Consider the following 13,983-nt stretch of genomic DNA (forward strand, 5'->3'; position numbering starts at 1 on the left):
CCTCCTCCTCCTCCTCCTCCTCCTCCTCCTCCTCCTCCTCCTCCTCCTCCTCCTCCTCCTCCTCCTCCTCCTCCTCCTCCTCCTCCTCCTCCTCCTCCTCCTCCTCCTCCTCCTCCTCCTCCTCCTCCTCCTCCTCCTCCTCCTCCTCCTCCTCCTCCTCCTCCTCCTCCTCCTCCTCCTCCTCCTCCTCCTCCTCCTCCTCCTCCTCCTCCTCCTCCTCCTCCTCCTCCTCCTCCTCCTCCTCCTCCTCCTCCTCCTCCTCCTCCTCCTCCTCCTCCTCCTCCTCCTCCTCCTCCTCCTCCTCCTCCTCCTCCTCCTCCTCCTTTAACAATAAAACAAAACTGACTGGCGAAACATATGGTTGTTTCACCATCTCTCCTTTGGAACGAGCGGTCTCATTAGATCGGGACAGTTTGTCTTGGTAATATCGAGGACGTTGTGCAATGATCAGGATTACACTTGGAGATGAGTGACATCGGTTCCATCAAGCATTGTGCTCATTAACCGCCTCTCACCTCAAGGGTGCATTCGAGGAAATACGATTTGTGCATTATGGCAACCTCGCATCAATGCTTGTATTGTTGGGAAACCAACACTCTTATGCCATACCTGGTAAATGAACTGACACCACTTAACTTTGCACACGGTGTCTCCCCGTCCGATCGTTTTCACGGTCGGTGCAGTTGGATACAGCACATAAGAATTCCACGCAATCTACGTACAGGGTGAATGTTAGGCAGCTGAAATGCCTTAATCCCACCGATGGTAAATCACTACTTAGGAAGAAGTCGAGTAAGTTTAAAGGCCTTGACTTTCGTTGCGGATGGATTCTGAGAGCGTTGGTCTGCTGTACAAGAGCACGAGCATAGTTTCTTTGCAAGTGAGTAAACTCTTGCTGACGGGACGGCTGTCTGCAAATGCTGATGCGCCTTCTTGGCCTCAATCACCGCAACACTCCCCATTCAGATTGATTGGACCTGACGCAGAAGCGAAGAATGTAGCCGGTTTGGATGAGGCAGTCACAGTGGGCATCCAAATGCTCATCGACCTTTTCTTCTGCTTCCCTCAATCCATCTCTCAGGCTCATGCCACAGTTGCCCTCCTGCTAGCCGATTAAGCGCTTCTACAGCTAAGTAAAACGGCTTGTGAAAGGTGTGTGCATGTTTACTGGTTAGTGGACAAAATAGCAGCGTTATTGTGCTAAGGGTGAATCCTAATTGTCATTACCGATTTTATGAGCTCTTCCTCCTAGATACCACTTTACCATGTTGCTCTCGCCTCAGTACTGTGCAGCCATATCTACCAGATACTAGCATTGCTTCCTCCATTCCTTTTGCTGACATACATTTAACAGGAGAATAAGCACTGAAGACATGTGCGGTTAAACTTTGCAAATTCAAAGTTGCACCATACCCGATATCTGGTTTTGGAATAGCACAAATTGTGGTGATTTTCGTCGATGAAGGCTGATTATATACCCGTCCAAACGGATCATACGCTGGAGTCATCAACTCTAAAATAGCCAAACTGTAAGGGTTTTATTTAGCCACGGCTACTAGCTGCTATTAAGTAGAAGTGATAGGCAGAGTGAAATTCAACCAGTTGTGAATGATGCAAACGTTGATTTGTCAATTGGAAAGAAGAAACCTTGGTTTTGAACATAACAGGCGAGAGTTTAAGTGTACTGCCACAATACACTGCCGGTTTTCTTTTACATTCCTAATGAACATCGTTGCCATCTCCACCGAGCACTGGTGCAACCACTGTATGAGTGACTGCTGAAATACTCGGGATCACGCACATGCGTTACGTACTCCAGCCACACAATATAATTAAAACGGCTGTGATGCGCATTGACTGCACAAGCAGACCATGTTGTCAGAACCTTTTAATCGCTCTGTCTTTCTGTTTCTCAGGCACTTTCGTAGCAGTGGCAAACATTCTCGTCACTGTGACGATGGTAGATACCGAGGGGATGGAGGTGAGGAGGACGGAAGAGAAGTTCGTTTGAGGCACCATCATGGAAGGAGGAGAGACAGACCTCCAAAACGGCTGCTCAGTCACCGACACTGACACTACTACCATTACTCGCAGGTCTATTTTGCGCGAAATTATGCAGAACTACTGGAGAGAAGGTGGAGTTCGCTTAACAGTGCTTCCTGGCGTGCAAAGCTGCAGGTCTCACTCGACACACTGCCTTGCCCATCAAAGAAGAGACCTAGTCTGCTGCCCCCTCCTTCCTTTTGTTTGCATGTTAACACGTTTATGTGATGAGTGTGCGTGTTTGCAGATTAAAATTTCTCTACCTGAGTCTGGTTCTTAGTATAGGGTGGAAAAAATTAGGCGGAAATGAAATCACCGGTTAGAACATGGGGAGCTTAAGAGCCGCTGCCCTTTCTTTTTCCACGGGCTGGGCGGTAACATATGCAAAGTTGACATCTGAAGAATCGCCTTTAACTGGTTTTTCTTCCCTTTCGACTCCGAAGTATGTGTATACATTGACCTGATACGGTAAACATTTGTCCAACAAGGAGCTGGATGCAGCAATCCCATATGTACCACTGAGTTGAACTACCAATGATAGACACTCCTTCTGTGCGGGAAATGAAAAAATTTATGGGCCTTCCTGTGCCACGGTCATTGTTATGCCACCTGATTACTTGTGATGGCTGATTCAGAAGAACGAGCAGAGGACGTCAACCAAAGCATGGTGGACTCTTTATCGTGAGGTAATTGATATTCCAAAGCCATATTCATCTGCGCAAACCCTCCACAATTCTTCTACTTGCGTATCAAGGCGAAATGCTCGCGTCACTTACGCAGCTTGCCTTGTCCCTTTCAATCTCCATATGGCGTCTTTAACGAAAACTTAAGCGCAAGCTCATCTGAAGAATAAGGTTATATTCGGATCAGATCCTGTCTGGGCAGAGTAACTCATGGAATATATGCTAAATTTGCCTTCACTGAAGAAGTTCACGAGTACTTGAGCTTGACCGCCCCTAGTGGATCCTACTAAAACAATTTTCCTCTGTTCAATTTCGGTGGAAAGACCTCCCCACTGGCTATTCGTGCACTTCTCTCCTCTGCCCACATGATATTATCCATCCTCTCTTTCCTTTTTTTCTGTAATTAACCTGAATCCATCTTCAGCTAAGTAATTTGAAAGGCCAATCACACGCTTGGAGACATCGCCAAACTTTAGACTACTTGGTTCTATTATCTTGTTACAGACTGCTTACCTGCCAGCTAAGAGTACCTATCCAATAAATGGCAGCCGTATTTTAATATGACATATCTAAATACGTCCTAATAAACCTCGGCATCCAAATGCAGCCTAGAGCTTAGCTTTAGACCACTAGATCTTCAGCCGAGTACCCGTCAGCAACAGGCGCTCGTAAGTGTGCGCTGCGTACTAAGGAGAATTAGGTAGTGAGTACAATCGCCTGCTTTATTTGCAACTGGTCCATTTTAGACACCTCATTTGCCTTAATCAAATGAAGGAACAAGCGTGTTCCTCATTAGATTTACCCAATAAGTGCACCAGCAGAGCATTAATGAGTGAAACTAAATTCGTCAAGCTGTCCAAAGGACTAAACTTCATGCATGTTGACGTGAACGCACACATGGGTTGAATGCAAAAAATACAGAATAGTAAATTTAGAAACACGCACCAAGTACGCATTTAAAGGTAAAACTGACAGGCTACCCTGGACAGAGACTGTCCACTACGAGCACACGCAATTTCGAAAATATGTCTTAAAAAGTGAAGTCTAAATAACTACACATCTAAATAATTGGCTTATTCGGTAAAGCCAACTTGGAGGTAAAGTAGTAATCAAAGAAAGACACGTTTTGTGATTTTTTGCCTTTGTCTCCATTTTGAAATATTGTTTTGTGAAGTGTGGCATGTAAATGTGATGTAGTGGTGTTGAATGGCTCCATCCTCTGTCCATTGTTGAATAAGATGAAGTAGGACATGCCACATGCAAATCTCCAACATCCAAAACAGCTTCGCGAGAACAGTCACCGTACTGCATTCCAAACAGTAAAGCAGTCAATGTTCCATTGCTTACTTCGGCACTATCGTAAGTATTCATCGCTAACACATGCATCATTGAGCTACCTCAAACTTATAATTATATTTACCTCAAAAGATGTTAATTATCATGACCGAAGAATGCAAACAAAGATAAGGTATAAAGTAATAATGCATTGTGACACTCCTTTGGGTTTAAAACCTTGAAGTGTAGGAACGAGGCTGCAGGGTACATTGCTTGCACTGTTGCATTAAGCACGACGGTTCAATTCGGACGATGAGTACAGCAGCAGAGGAGGAGAGATTGAGGATTTCGTCTCAACATGCTACTTTTGCTGTCTGCAAGTTGGGACATAGTGAAAGGCCCCTGTAAAACAACGTGATCTCAAATGGGAAACACCATAATTCTCAACACTGTGCGATGCTCTGGCTGTTTTACTTAGTGAGAAGTGAATGGATGCTACACTTGCGTCATATTCAGCACCAAATTGACCGGCAGCGATGGAATGGGATCAACAAACTCACAGACATACGCAAATGTCACTTGCCTACGCTACTTAAAGAAAAGAAATGAGCAGCAAGATTTGATTTAACCAGTCGATTTCACTTTACAGATCCGTTTGGCAACGTTTATTCCTTTCATAATTGCTCTTAGAGCCTCTCACTGTGAAATCGCAGGCATTGGGATGTCACCTCACTTCCATTTGAGCCTTCTACTGCAACCGGTGAAGTCCTCAATACAGTTGTTTGTATTAGACGGAAGCTGACTATTCGCCCGTGTTGGATGCGTGGCCACAAATCGGCGAGTTGAGGTGTACCCCTCAAGTCTTTTCCCTAGTAGCTCGTCAAAGGCCTTAGGAAACTGACGAAAGCAGCTTCCACTGATTGCGTCAAATTGATAGGCATTCCAATGGGTGAGTCCGTGGTATATGCGTAGATACGGATAGTGTGGGTGGATGTAGTGGTTCTCATTTATCAACTTGTAGCCAGTCAAATAATGCCGACAAATGAAGGGCCATAGCATGCAATACACCAATTTTTGTCGTGCAACTTTGAAAAGGGGTGCTTTACTTGTTTATGAAATGCTCAACAACATCCAGCAGAAGAGACCCTTCGGAATGCATGCCGACTGATCCATAGTGGACCGCATCTAGACTGGTAAAAGGAGTTGAGATGAGGTGAAGAATTCAAAACAGCTTGAAGGGCAAATGGTTCCAGTAGTGGACTCATCCAAAGAGAAATCACTCCAGTGCCAATTCCCAGGATCACGACTGACAATCTCCATCACATACATATCAGTTTACAACTCCTCCTCACCAATCCCCTCCACATGTCCGTCACTCCCATCCTCCCAATCCGCTGTTCCAGAGACGTCAGGAAATCAAGACGAGTAGAACAAATGGAAGTCGTAGTAATTAGGGTTAAGTTATGCAGCTGCCCTCTCCTCCTCCTCCTCCTCCTCCTCCTCCTCCTCCTTCTCCCACTTTTACCCTTTCAGCTTTCCCTCCTCATCCATGCCCATTCAACATCTCAATATTGGCCTAACTTTAGTCCAGTCTTTTTGACATGTTCAAGGACAATTATGAGGAGTCACTTTAATGCACATCATTCAGCATATGCATATTTCCTCCAACTAAGTCAACTGTTTTGTGTTTCTGACAGATATGTGGCCAGGTAGGTAAGTTGAAAGGTGAGTAAATGAATGAATTTACAAACAGACGGTGAGGAGAGAGAAGCCAATGACCTAGTATACAGCACCGTGCACAGATACTCAACTTTGAGCTTCGGTAGGAATGCACACACCCTCCAGTTAAGTCCATTGCTTCATGCTTCATTCAGTCGTCTTACCTCGTCCCACCTCTCCTCTTCCCTTACTCAAACTGCCATCTCCTACCTCTCCTTCAGCTTCACAGTTACGTTACTCCGCCTCCACCGGAAGGGTTCAATCACCACCATTGTTCTCCCTGGTCAGAAGTGACGAATCTCTCAGAGACAAAATTAGAAACACTTATGAGGAAGTCACGTTAGCCAGCTGCACAGTGATGTTTAAGGTTGAGTGGCCAATTCCTCCAACCCATTTATGCCTCCTACTGCACTTACTGTGCCGCACTCACCGTTTATGCCACTCATACGTGCTTCACATCCACCAACTCATCACTAACAGCAGTAGCAGTAGTCGTAGTGACCTATATTACCTTGCCTAATGTATTTGTTGGTGACCTGGCCCACTTGAGAAGCACTGAGTTACGCTACCATAGACCTGGCTTGACTTGACCACACTAGCTGACGCGTCTGAGCTAGACTACGTTAGCCTAGAAAAGGATAGGATAGGATAAGATAGGTTAAGCAGGATTATCTGCTCCATCATGCATACCTCCTAGCTGCCCTCATACTCAACCATTCGAGCCGATCCCACCACTGCCTCGTTGACACGCTAACTCGACTCGATAGAACCTCAGACCACGTGTAATGAGGCCCTTTCCTTCTCTCTCTCTCGTGGATATTAGGAATCAATGTACATATACAACAGCGAAGTCTATTGACTTCATCGAAACAGCAGAGCAGGTGGCCCCTTGCCCTCCTCTCTTCACATGCCCCAATTTAACGCCTCTTCGGTAAGTGCCGCTTTCTCCTCCTACAACTATCTATGCCCTCAAGAGTTGATTCTTGCATTATACCCTACCATGCATGCTCCACTCCTCCTACCACCCAATGTAGAGGAAGATGTGCTCCCTACATTGCACTGCATTTCACGTAGTTTCTTTTCCTTTACCTTAATCCGTTCCTTGCATTGCAGTAATGCCAGAACAACTCGCTTCTCTGCCTCCATCACGCTTCTCCCCTCACCTCCACCTCCTCCAAGCCCAAATCCAATTGTCCTCCTTCTCCTCTTCCTACCTTGTCTTCTGCCAAAACCTTTTTGGTAAGATCCATTCATCCTGTGATTTAGTGATTGCGAGATGTAGGCCACAGACCAGAATGGGTATAGTGCAGGCAATAACGTGCAAGGACGTGCACCTCTTTTCACTGTGTGTCACCGTCTGCCTGTCTGTCTGTTCGTTTGAGGTTGTGTAAGTGTCATTGCTTATTATCATCTTTCGTCCTTTTAAACAGTCGCCCAATTGGTGTCGCACGGAAACGGGTGGGAATGCCCATGTGTATGTGGATGTGCATGCGTGAGTGTACGCGTACACACACCTCACCTCCTCCTCCTCCTCCTCCTCTACCACCCACATCGTCCCCAACCTTCTAGTCCACCAGACAGACAGTTCCATTCTGGGTCAAGTGAGACCTCCTCTGATCGTCTGTTTGTTGGATGGCTCAATATTCGCTTATTTGATTTCACCTCTTCGCTTCGTCAACACTCCATCTCCCTCCCACTCACTCAGCCGCACACTCACACATTCACTCATTTCTCCCACTTCGTTGCTCTTGTCTCTCCTTCAGTTGGAAGTAGACATCTCGTGGTGGGAGCAGAAATGTCTTCAAAAGCCGATCAAGCATTCGAACCAAGGAATAACTTCGGAGAAGGAGAAGTCGAAGACTGGTCGAGTTTACAAGACGATGCACCGCAACGGCGTCGCTTTGAAGGACAACGAGTCTTTATTTTCCTTGGGAGGTAAAGTGATTTGAAGGTAATCACAACTTGAAATGGACAAGTGAATGTACAGTAAAGCCGATTTGCAGTCCCACTCACACACCTCCCACCACTGTTTGCACTCCACTTAAGGACTTCCACGAGTACACACCGGTCACAGTGTCCCACGCTTTGGTATTTACCTACGTAACCAGTGTGTACCTACTCACCTCATTCGCATTTCATTCGCTATCATCTTTTGTTGCCGGCCACTCTTGTCCCTTATATCTCATTTTTAGAATGCATTTCGTTCATTCCTACTTTATCATCTCCGCACAGAAGGCGATCCTGATATTACTGCTGTAGGGGGCACGCTAGCATTTTGGCGCTGGTCAGTGGTCATTGTAATGCTTGCAGTTCGCCATTAGTATGGCCAAGTGCAACGGGACACATAGAGAAAGTAAAGGAATTTAGTCGCGTTACTCTGTTGCCCAAGCATTTGCGATTTTAAGAGGGGTGGTCCCTTTTTCCCAAAATGTGGCATTACTTCCTCCAAGCATCCGTGCAAACTTTGCTCCATACCAAAGCAAATTATACTGAAGTCATGGTGGTTTAATAAGAAAAAATTTCATCTGCTCTAAGTGCTGCAAAGGCTGCATTCTCGCCTGCTATTCAAGAAGGTTACCGGAAAGAGGGCTTTATTCGCAGCCACACAGCCCATAAAATTGCATTGCCGTGACTTGGAGTGTAGGCTTGTCAGCTTGGGTCCTGTCGAGCTTCTTCCCTTTCATCCATCCAAAGACTGATGAGCAAAGCTATCGGTGTACGTAATCCTATTACCGACGTCAAAGAATGGGCAAGCATGGCCATGTTGTGCACATAGAAGTATGGTAGGTGAATGACAGACATACGGACCGACCAGAAGCTAATTAAGCGTATTTTGTTATACCCCCACTGCTGTGTCCTTTCAATCTGCCGTGTTTAAGGTGTCTTAGTGACCTTAACCCTTGAGTGGTCATCTGCACACTTTCAACATATCACTGATTCATATGAGCCAATGTAGAGGGCCTAAGCATGAGGGGATATCTCACATGAGATCTGAGGTAACCAATCAAGTGGCAGCTTTTAGAAAATCCCACAATTAAAAATCAAATCGTAGGGAAATCGATTCATGCAGATATGAGAAATTAGAACAGAAGTATTTTCTGTTATTAAAATTTGTCGATGCATATTTTCTTCAGTCAATCGGTGGCTTTCAAGCATGCACAGTCATCAAGCACTCAGCTTTCACCACTAAGTCTGTGTAAATCACCGTCAGCGTGGAATGGAGATGGGAGAGCTTTCCCCAAACTTGGTGACCTGAGTGGCTCATTTAAAAAGTCACAAGAGGGATTAGACCACAAAGGCCGCAGACTAGTATTTATGGTCTACAGTCAACGATTAGAGCATTCTCATTCATAAAGATGAGAAATGCGTTTCACAAACTGTATCGCCTTGAAATCCGGAAGCGAGAAATCATCGGATACAATGTTTTTCACAGAATGATAGGCAGGAATACAAGGTCATCGTGAATAAATATTACCTTTGTTTCTACATTCACTTTAACATTGATGTTCATTAAATGCCTTGAAGGCACTGCATGCACTCACTTTGCCCAAAGTGGATTCGAGTCAGCTAAGCCTGAAACAAGAAGCGTTGTTTTCTCACAAACCCATAAATACTGGCTATTTTGCTACTGTTTAATGCAGTACAGCCTACTGATGTGGGTTTTAGTTAGTTAGAAGCGATTTACGATTTGAACGACGTGGCAAGAAATGAGGAGTAAGCAATAGGGCTATCAAAGTGACAAATCAACTAGTATTGTGGAGTGATATTGAAGAGGACTCAGGGAGATGCGTTTCTTCGGATGGATAGGTGTGTGTGTACGTCTGTGCATAAGTGGATACCAGTCAAAGCCAATACCAGCACCACTGACACAGTGGATAGGGATGACGATGTGATGGGAGTGCATGCCACCTAGGAGGGTGACAACTGCCACCCCCTTGGCTTGTTCAAGCATATCTGACCACCGGCTTACAGGCAGATAATCAGAGAGGTCACACTCGAACTCCTTCTTCACTATGCAGTGTCGTCGTCATCGAAACCCGCACGGCAGTACTGGTGGGTCAGACCATACTCCCAACTGACTGCTGAAGATGAGACCTGAGAGAGTGTTGAAATGAGGATCATTGGCAGTAAGTAGAAGTAGCAGACTGAAGACTGGAGCATGTAATGGGAAGGGATATACTTACTAACATTTTCGGTAACTGTGTTAAGGGAAAGTTGTGCTGGCAGTAGGCTGTGTTCTATAGGGGTCATGGAATAAGAGGTAATGGGCGTCAAGGGACGTAGCGATTAATGCCCTGTTAGTAGTTGCAATTGTGGATGAGGATTGGGCGAGTGAAGGAGGCGGAGGCGGAGGCGGAGATGGATGAGAATGCAGAGACAGAGGAGGATGGGTGATTGATGGCTAACGTAGAGAAAGGGTGCCCGAGGAAGGAATATGAGCTCTAAGTCAGCAGCAGTTGTAATTCCCTCCATGCCAGGGATAGTGGTGATAAGACGAGAAGACGTTGACTTCCATGTGCAAAGGCATCCAGAGGGAAACAGACCTCAAGCTCTACATGTACTGAGTGAGTGTGAAAGGGTCAAAAGCCAAATAATGGAATTATCGAATACAGTGTTGATAGTGGACAGAAACAGGAGTGAATAATTGGGAAGAGTTGTTGGTGGTGAAGTTTAAAGCGGAGCGGAGCACTTAGTGCATAATACGAGCAACTAGAGAGCGTTTGGAACCTTTATCAAGGCGAGAATTAAAACTGTAGTTGATTCATTACTTTATTGATTAACGAATTAAAATATTAAGCGGTCAGTCAATAATCGATGATGCCCTAGAACAAGGACGGCGCCAGATGCAAAACTGGTTGTACAGTTGTAGGCGTGGAGTGTATTTGAGCACATGAAGTGACGCTCTCTTAAATAACCATTTAACTGCTTAGTGAAAGGGATGCAGAAGGAATTGAGGATAAAAGGTGGCTTCGTGTTAACAGAGGATCATTGCCATTTCATTCCAGCAGCGATTCCAGCTGCACTTTATTTAGCAATGTAGTAAAAGGGAAGGGAATAGAAATGAGTAAGGCAAAGCAGACCAGCATCAAGGACTTCGCTTTCTGATGTTCAGCCCCTTATTGCTCTGTTTGGAACCCTGAGAGAACGCAGCGCCATCCATTTACTCTGTCACAAAAACATGGCCTTACATGAGTTTGTAGCTTGCAGCAACCATGTGCTTTGTGCTGCAAGTATCGTCACTTGAATAATGTAGATATGTTTGGAGATGTTTACAGATCCTTACTTCTCTTAGCTGCGGTAGAATTCGAATCGTCATCTTATAAATGAATCTAATTAACATTTATTTAACACCAAGTAAACAACTGCTAATGCGCATTTGCAAGTATTTTATACCAAAAAAATTGTCGTTGAATAGAGATGTATTTACAAGTTGACATACCAATGAATAAAATGTACAACAAAAGCAAACACAGAAAATGACATTTTCTTATTAAGTACAAATCTTAGTGGGGCCACAGTTATTTACTATATGTAATATTAGATAAAAGTATGCAGCTAGTTCCTTGTTTATCTCCTTCACCCCAAACCTTATGCTCTTTAAACAAACAAGTTATATCGTTAGGGAGGGGGCTATTGTCTTCTGTGCTTTTCCGTCAAGGTGACCTAGGCAATTATATGGCTTTCTTTCTTGCATTAGTGAGTAAAAACTTATCTGCGAATCTCACTGCACAATGATGTGTTAAGCAAGTATCGACTAAGTACAGGGTTGTGCGTTTCGAATGAAGCAGCTTGTAGACGGGAGGACGTTCACCACGCATAATTCTTCATTGTTCCTCGGATGATTAAGCTTAAGCCTGTACCTTTTCAAAAGCCATCTGTGCTAGATGAAATGGTGCTGCATACTGGTATGGGCTTTTGCAGAGTCATTATTGCCTTAAGGCACTACACTAGTTCTCTATAATATTGTAATACGATGGCGGTTTATCCCCCGGTATTGGCGAGGAGCCACTTCTGTACTTTGAATTAGCCCTCATGTACCTCTCTGGCTGTGCAGGCCTCTCCAGCCATGCCAATAGGCCAGACACCCTCTCTGCGCTGAATAGATAACCTGCCCGAGTATTTTGTCTTCTTTCGTCTTTATGGAGTCTCGAGACCCTACAATATGCCCCAGAATAGGTCTTTTAGTCAAAAATTGAGGGTAGTCACCCTTCTTCGGTAAAGTCAAAGAATGGGTTGCGATATTTGGGATCTATTTTTCATCCCTAAGTATTCACTAATATACCTTACAGCATTGCAGGAATATTAGTACTTGAATGTAATTTCAGTGGACTTTTCACATACATTATTAAAAATTCACTTTTTGCCGTTTAAGCTTGAGACATGATGTACGAAGGGAGAAGACTGAATGTCGATCCATTTGGAGTCCCAAGGGAATACATTTGCACGGCGTGTCCCAGCCATCTTTGCTGCTGCGCCAGTAGCGAACTTTGCAATGGCGAAGGATGTTGTTGGTGCAGACGATCTTAGTGAGTTTTCATCACCCTACAGTGGTTTCCATCATCGCATTGCTTCTACTTCCGTCAGAATATGCTGTCCTGTCATTTAAACACTCACACCGCAGTGATATTTTTATTTGCGCTAAGTTTCTACACTCTCAAATAGTTTAGTTTAGTTAGGCTACGGATTTGCTCAATCACACCATTCGCTTAGATTGTAAACTTTCATCTACATCAGCAGCGATGTACGCGCAGCCTTGATACCTAACCCTCTTTGCCTCAGGTTTGCCTGTTTTGAGACAAGGAAATTGGGAAATCCTCGAATTTGGTTGTGCATTTTTTGCTTTTCAGACACGTAAATAAACCCTGGCTCATTTTGCGAAGGTGGTTTTCTTTCTTACATGTTGTACAGACTTTAAATTTGCGTGATTTGGTTTTGTCTCCTCAATCATTTCCCATCACATTCACTGTCAGATATTCAGTGAATTGTCTACGACTGCCATCCAGGTGTTTTTTGTTCTGGTATGATTTTTTAACCAACTTAGTCATTGCTGAAGAGAAGTAAAAGTGCTGCTCTCCTTTGTCTCCTCGGTCCATGGTGAACCTACACTGCTTTTTACTGACTTTGAATTAGCTTGTCTCCACGTGCGACATCTTGGCGCGGTCACTTACCATATTCAAATTGAGGATCCGTGCCACACATGGGAAACTGGGAGTGGGAAGTCAAGCGTACAACTTTTAGTGGTTTATGAAATTCATGAGGAATGTTGAATTTATCCAGAAATGTCCAGTTCATCCCACCCAGATAGGTGATTTGTATCCGACCAGGTAGTCGATTTCCATAACGTTCTGTGTGGCAACAATGATCAGGGTATTTCTTGAACAGCATAAGGTATGTAAATGCTACATCAACACTAGGTTGATGTATAGATTGCCTTCCTGGTCTCAATTGGGAGTAAAATCTGATTGTTTTCATGTCATGGCAAATGTGCGGCATGTTCTTTTAGTTTCGGCTAGTTGGTAGCACCTAGTTCGGAGCTTTGCACAGATGCAAGCTGTTTCTGGACTGTAGTGTAAGGGTTGTGGTGGTCGACTGTCCTCTATGATCCTGATAACCACGTGTTTGCTCCATGTGTGATGATACGCCTAGAGGTTTTGGAGGACCTCGAAGTCGTGTTTTATCAGTCGGTAAAATGTTGGTGCTAGTAACACCTTTCTTGAAAAATCTGCTGAACATCTGCCTTACTTCTGGATTCATGCAGGAGCAAGTTGGGTAGGCTCTTGGTTGTATGGATCGGAGCAGCAAATATGTGGTGCTTCGCCTACATCATCCTTGAAATCGGTGTCGATTATTCTTGCTCTACCCAAACGGTATTGTGTTATCTGCGTAATTTGACTTGACTACCTTGTGATAGCTGAGTCCATCACATGAATTTGTGTTGATTACGGTGTGTTAAATACACCTACTCGTTGGCTTTTAGGTATTATGGCCTGGGTGAATTTCTGTTATTAAGATGAATAATAACTATCGCCTCTGCTTCAACCTGCCATCTGTTGCCTCCAAATTACTTATTTTATAACATTCGTCACTGTTGCCATATTCACTTGACCTAAAATAAGATCAGGGCAGTTTTATGTAGGTCACTTTGGAAATGTGACATCTGGCAGGAATGCAGATGCACGTTCTTGGTTTTATTGTCTGTCTATTGTTTGACTCGCCTTGAATACCAGTTGCGTGGGCATCTATTACTTGGATCTATGACAAA

The 13,983-nt window shown here is 44.5% G+C and overlaps 2 protein-coding genes across 2 annotated transcripts in view; one reads left to right on the forward strand and one right to left on the reverse strand. All coding sequences in view use genetic code 11, as the record gives it.

Annotated features, from left to right (window-relative positions):
- Nucleotides 1–1,087, reverse strand: part of EGR_08960 (hypothetical protein) — a gene marked incomplete at both ends in the record, with an annotated part of 1,961 nt that extends 874 nt beyond the window's left edge. Inside the window, 2 exons of the mRNA XM_024498209.1 lie at nucleotides 2–322; nucleotides 983–1,087. Of these exons, the coding sequence (XP_024347351.1) occupies nucleotides 2–322; nucleotides 983–1,087 (426 nt within the window). The remainder of the gene's footprint in view (nucleotide 1; nucleotides 323–982) is intronic.
- A 3,090-nt stretch (nucleotides 1,088–4,177) lies between these two features.
- EGR_08961 (hypothetical protein) lies at nucleotides 4,178–12,782 on the forward strand (the record flags this gene model as incomplete). The annotated part of the gene is made up of 5 exons (XM_024498210.1): nucleotides 4,178–4,194; nucleotides 5,612–5,710; nucleotides 8,773–8,916; nucleotides 12,011–12,086; nucleotides 12,630–12,782. The coding sequence occupies 5 exons, from the start codon at nucleotides 4,178–4,180 to the stop codon at nucleotides 12,780–12,782; spliced, it is 489 nt and encodes a 162-aa protein (XP_024347352.1).
- Between the last annotated feature and the right edge of the window lie 1,201 nt (nucleotides 12,783–13,983).

This window comes from Echinococcus granulosus, assembly GCF_000524195.1.
Source record: "Echinococcus granulosus chromosome Unknown EG_S00126, whole genome shotgun sequence".
Taxonomy (NCBI): Eukaryota; Metazoa; Platyhelminthes; class Cestoda; order Cyclophyllidea; family Taeniidae; genus Echinococcus; species Echinococcus granulosus.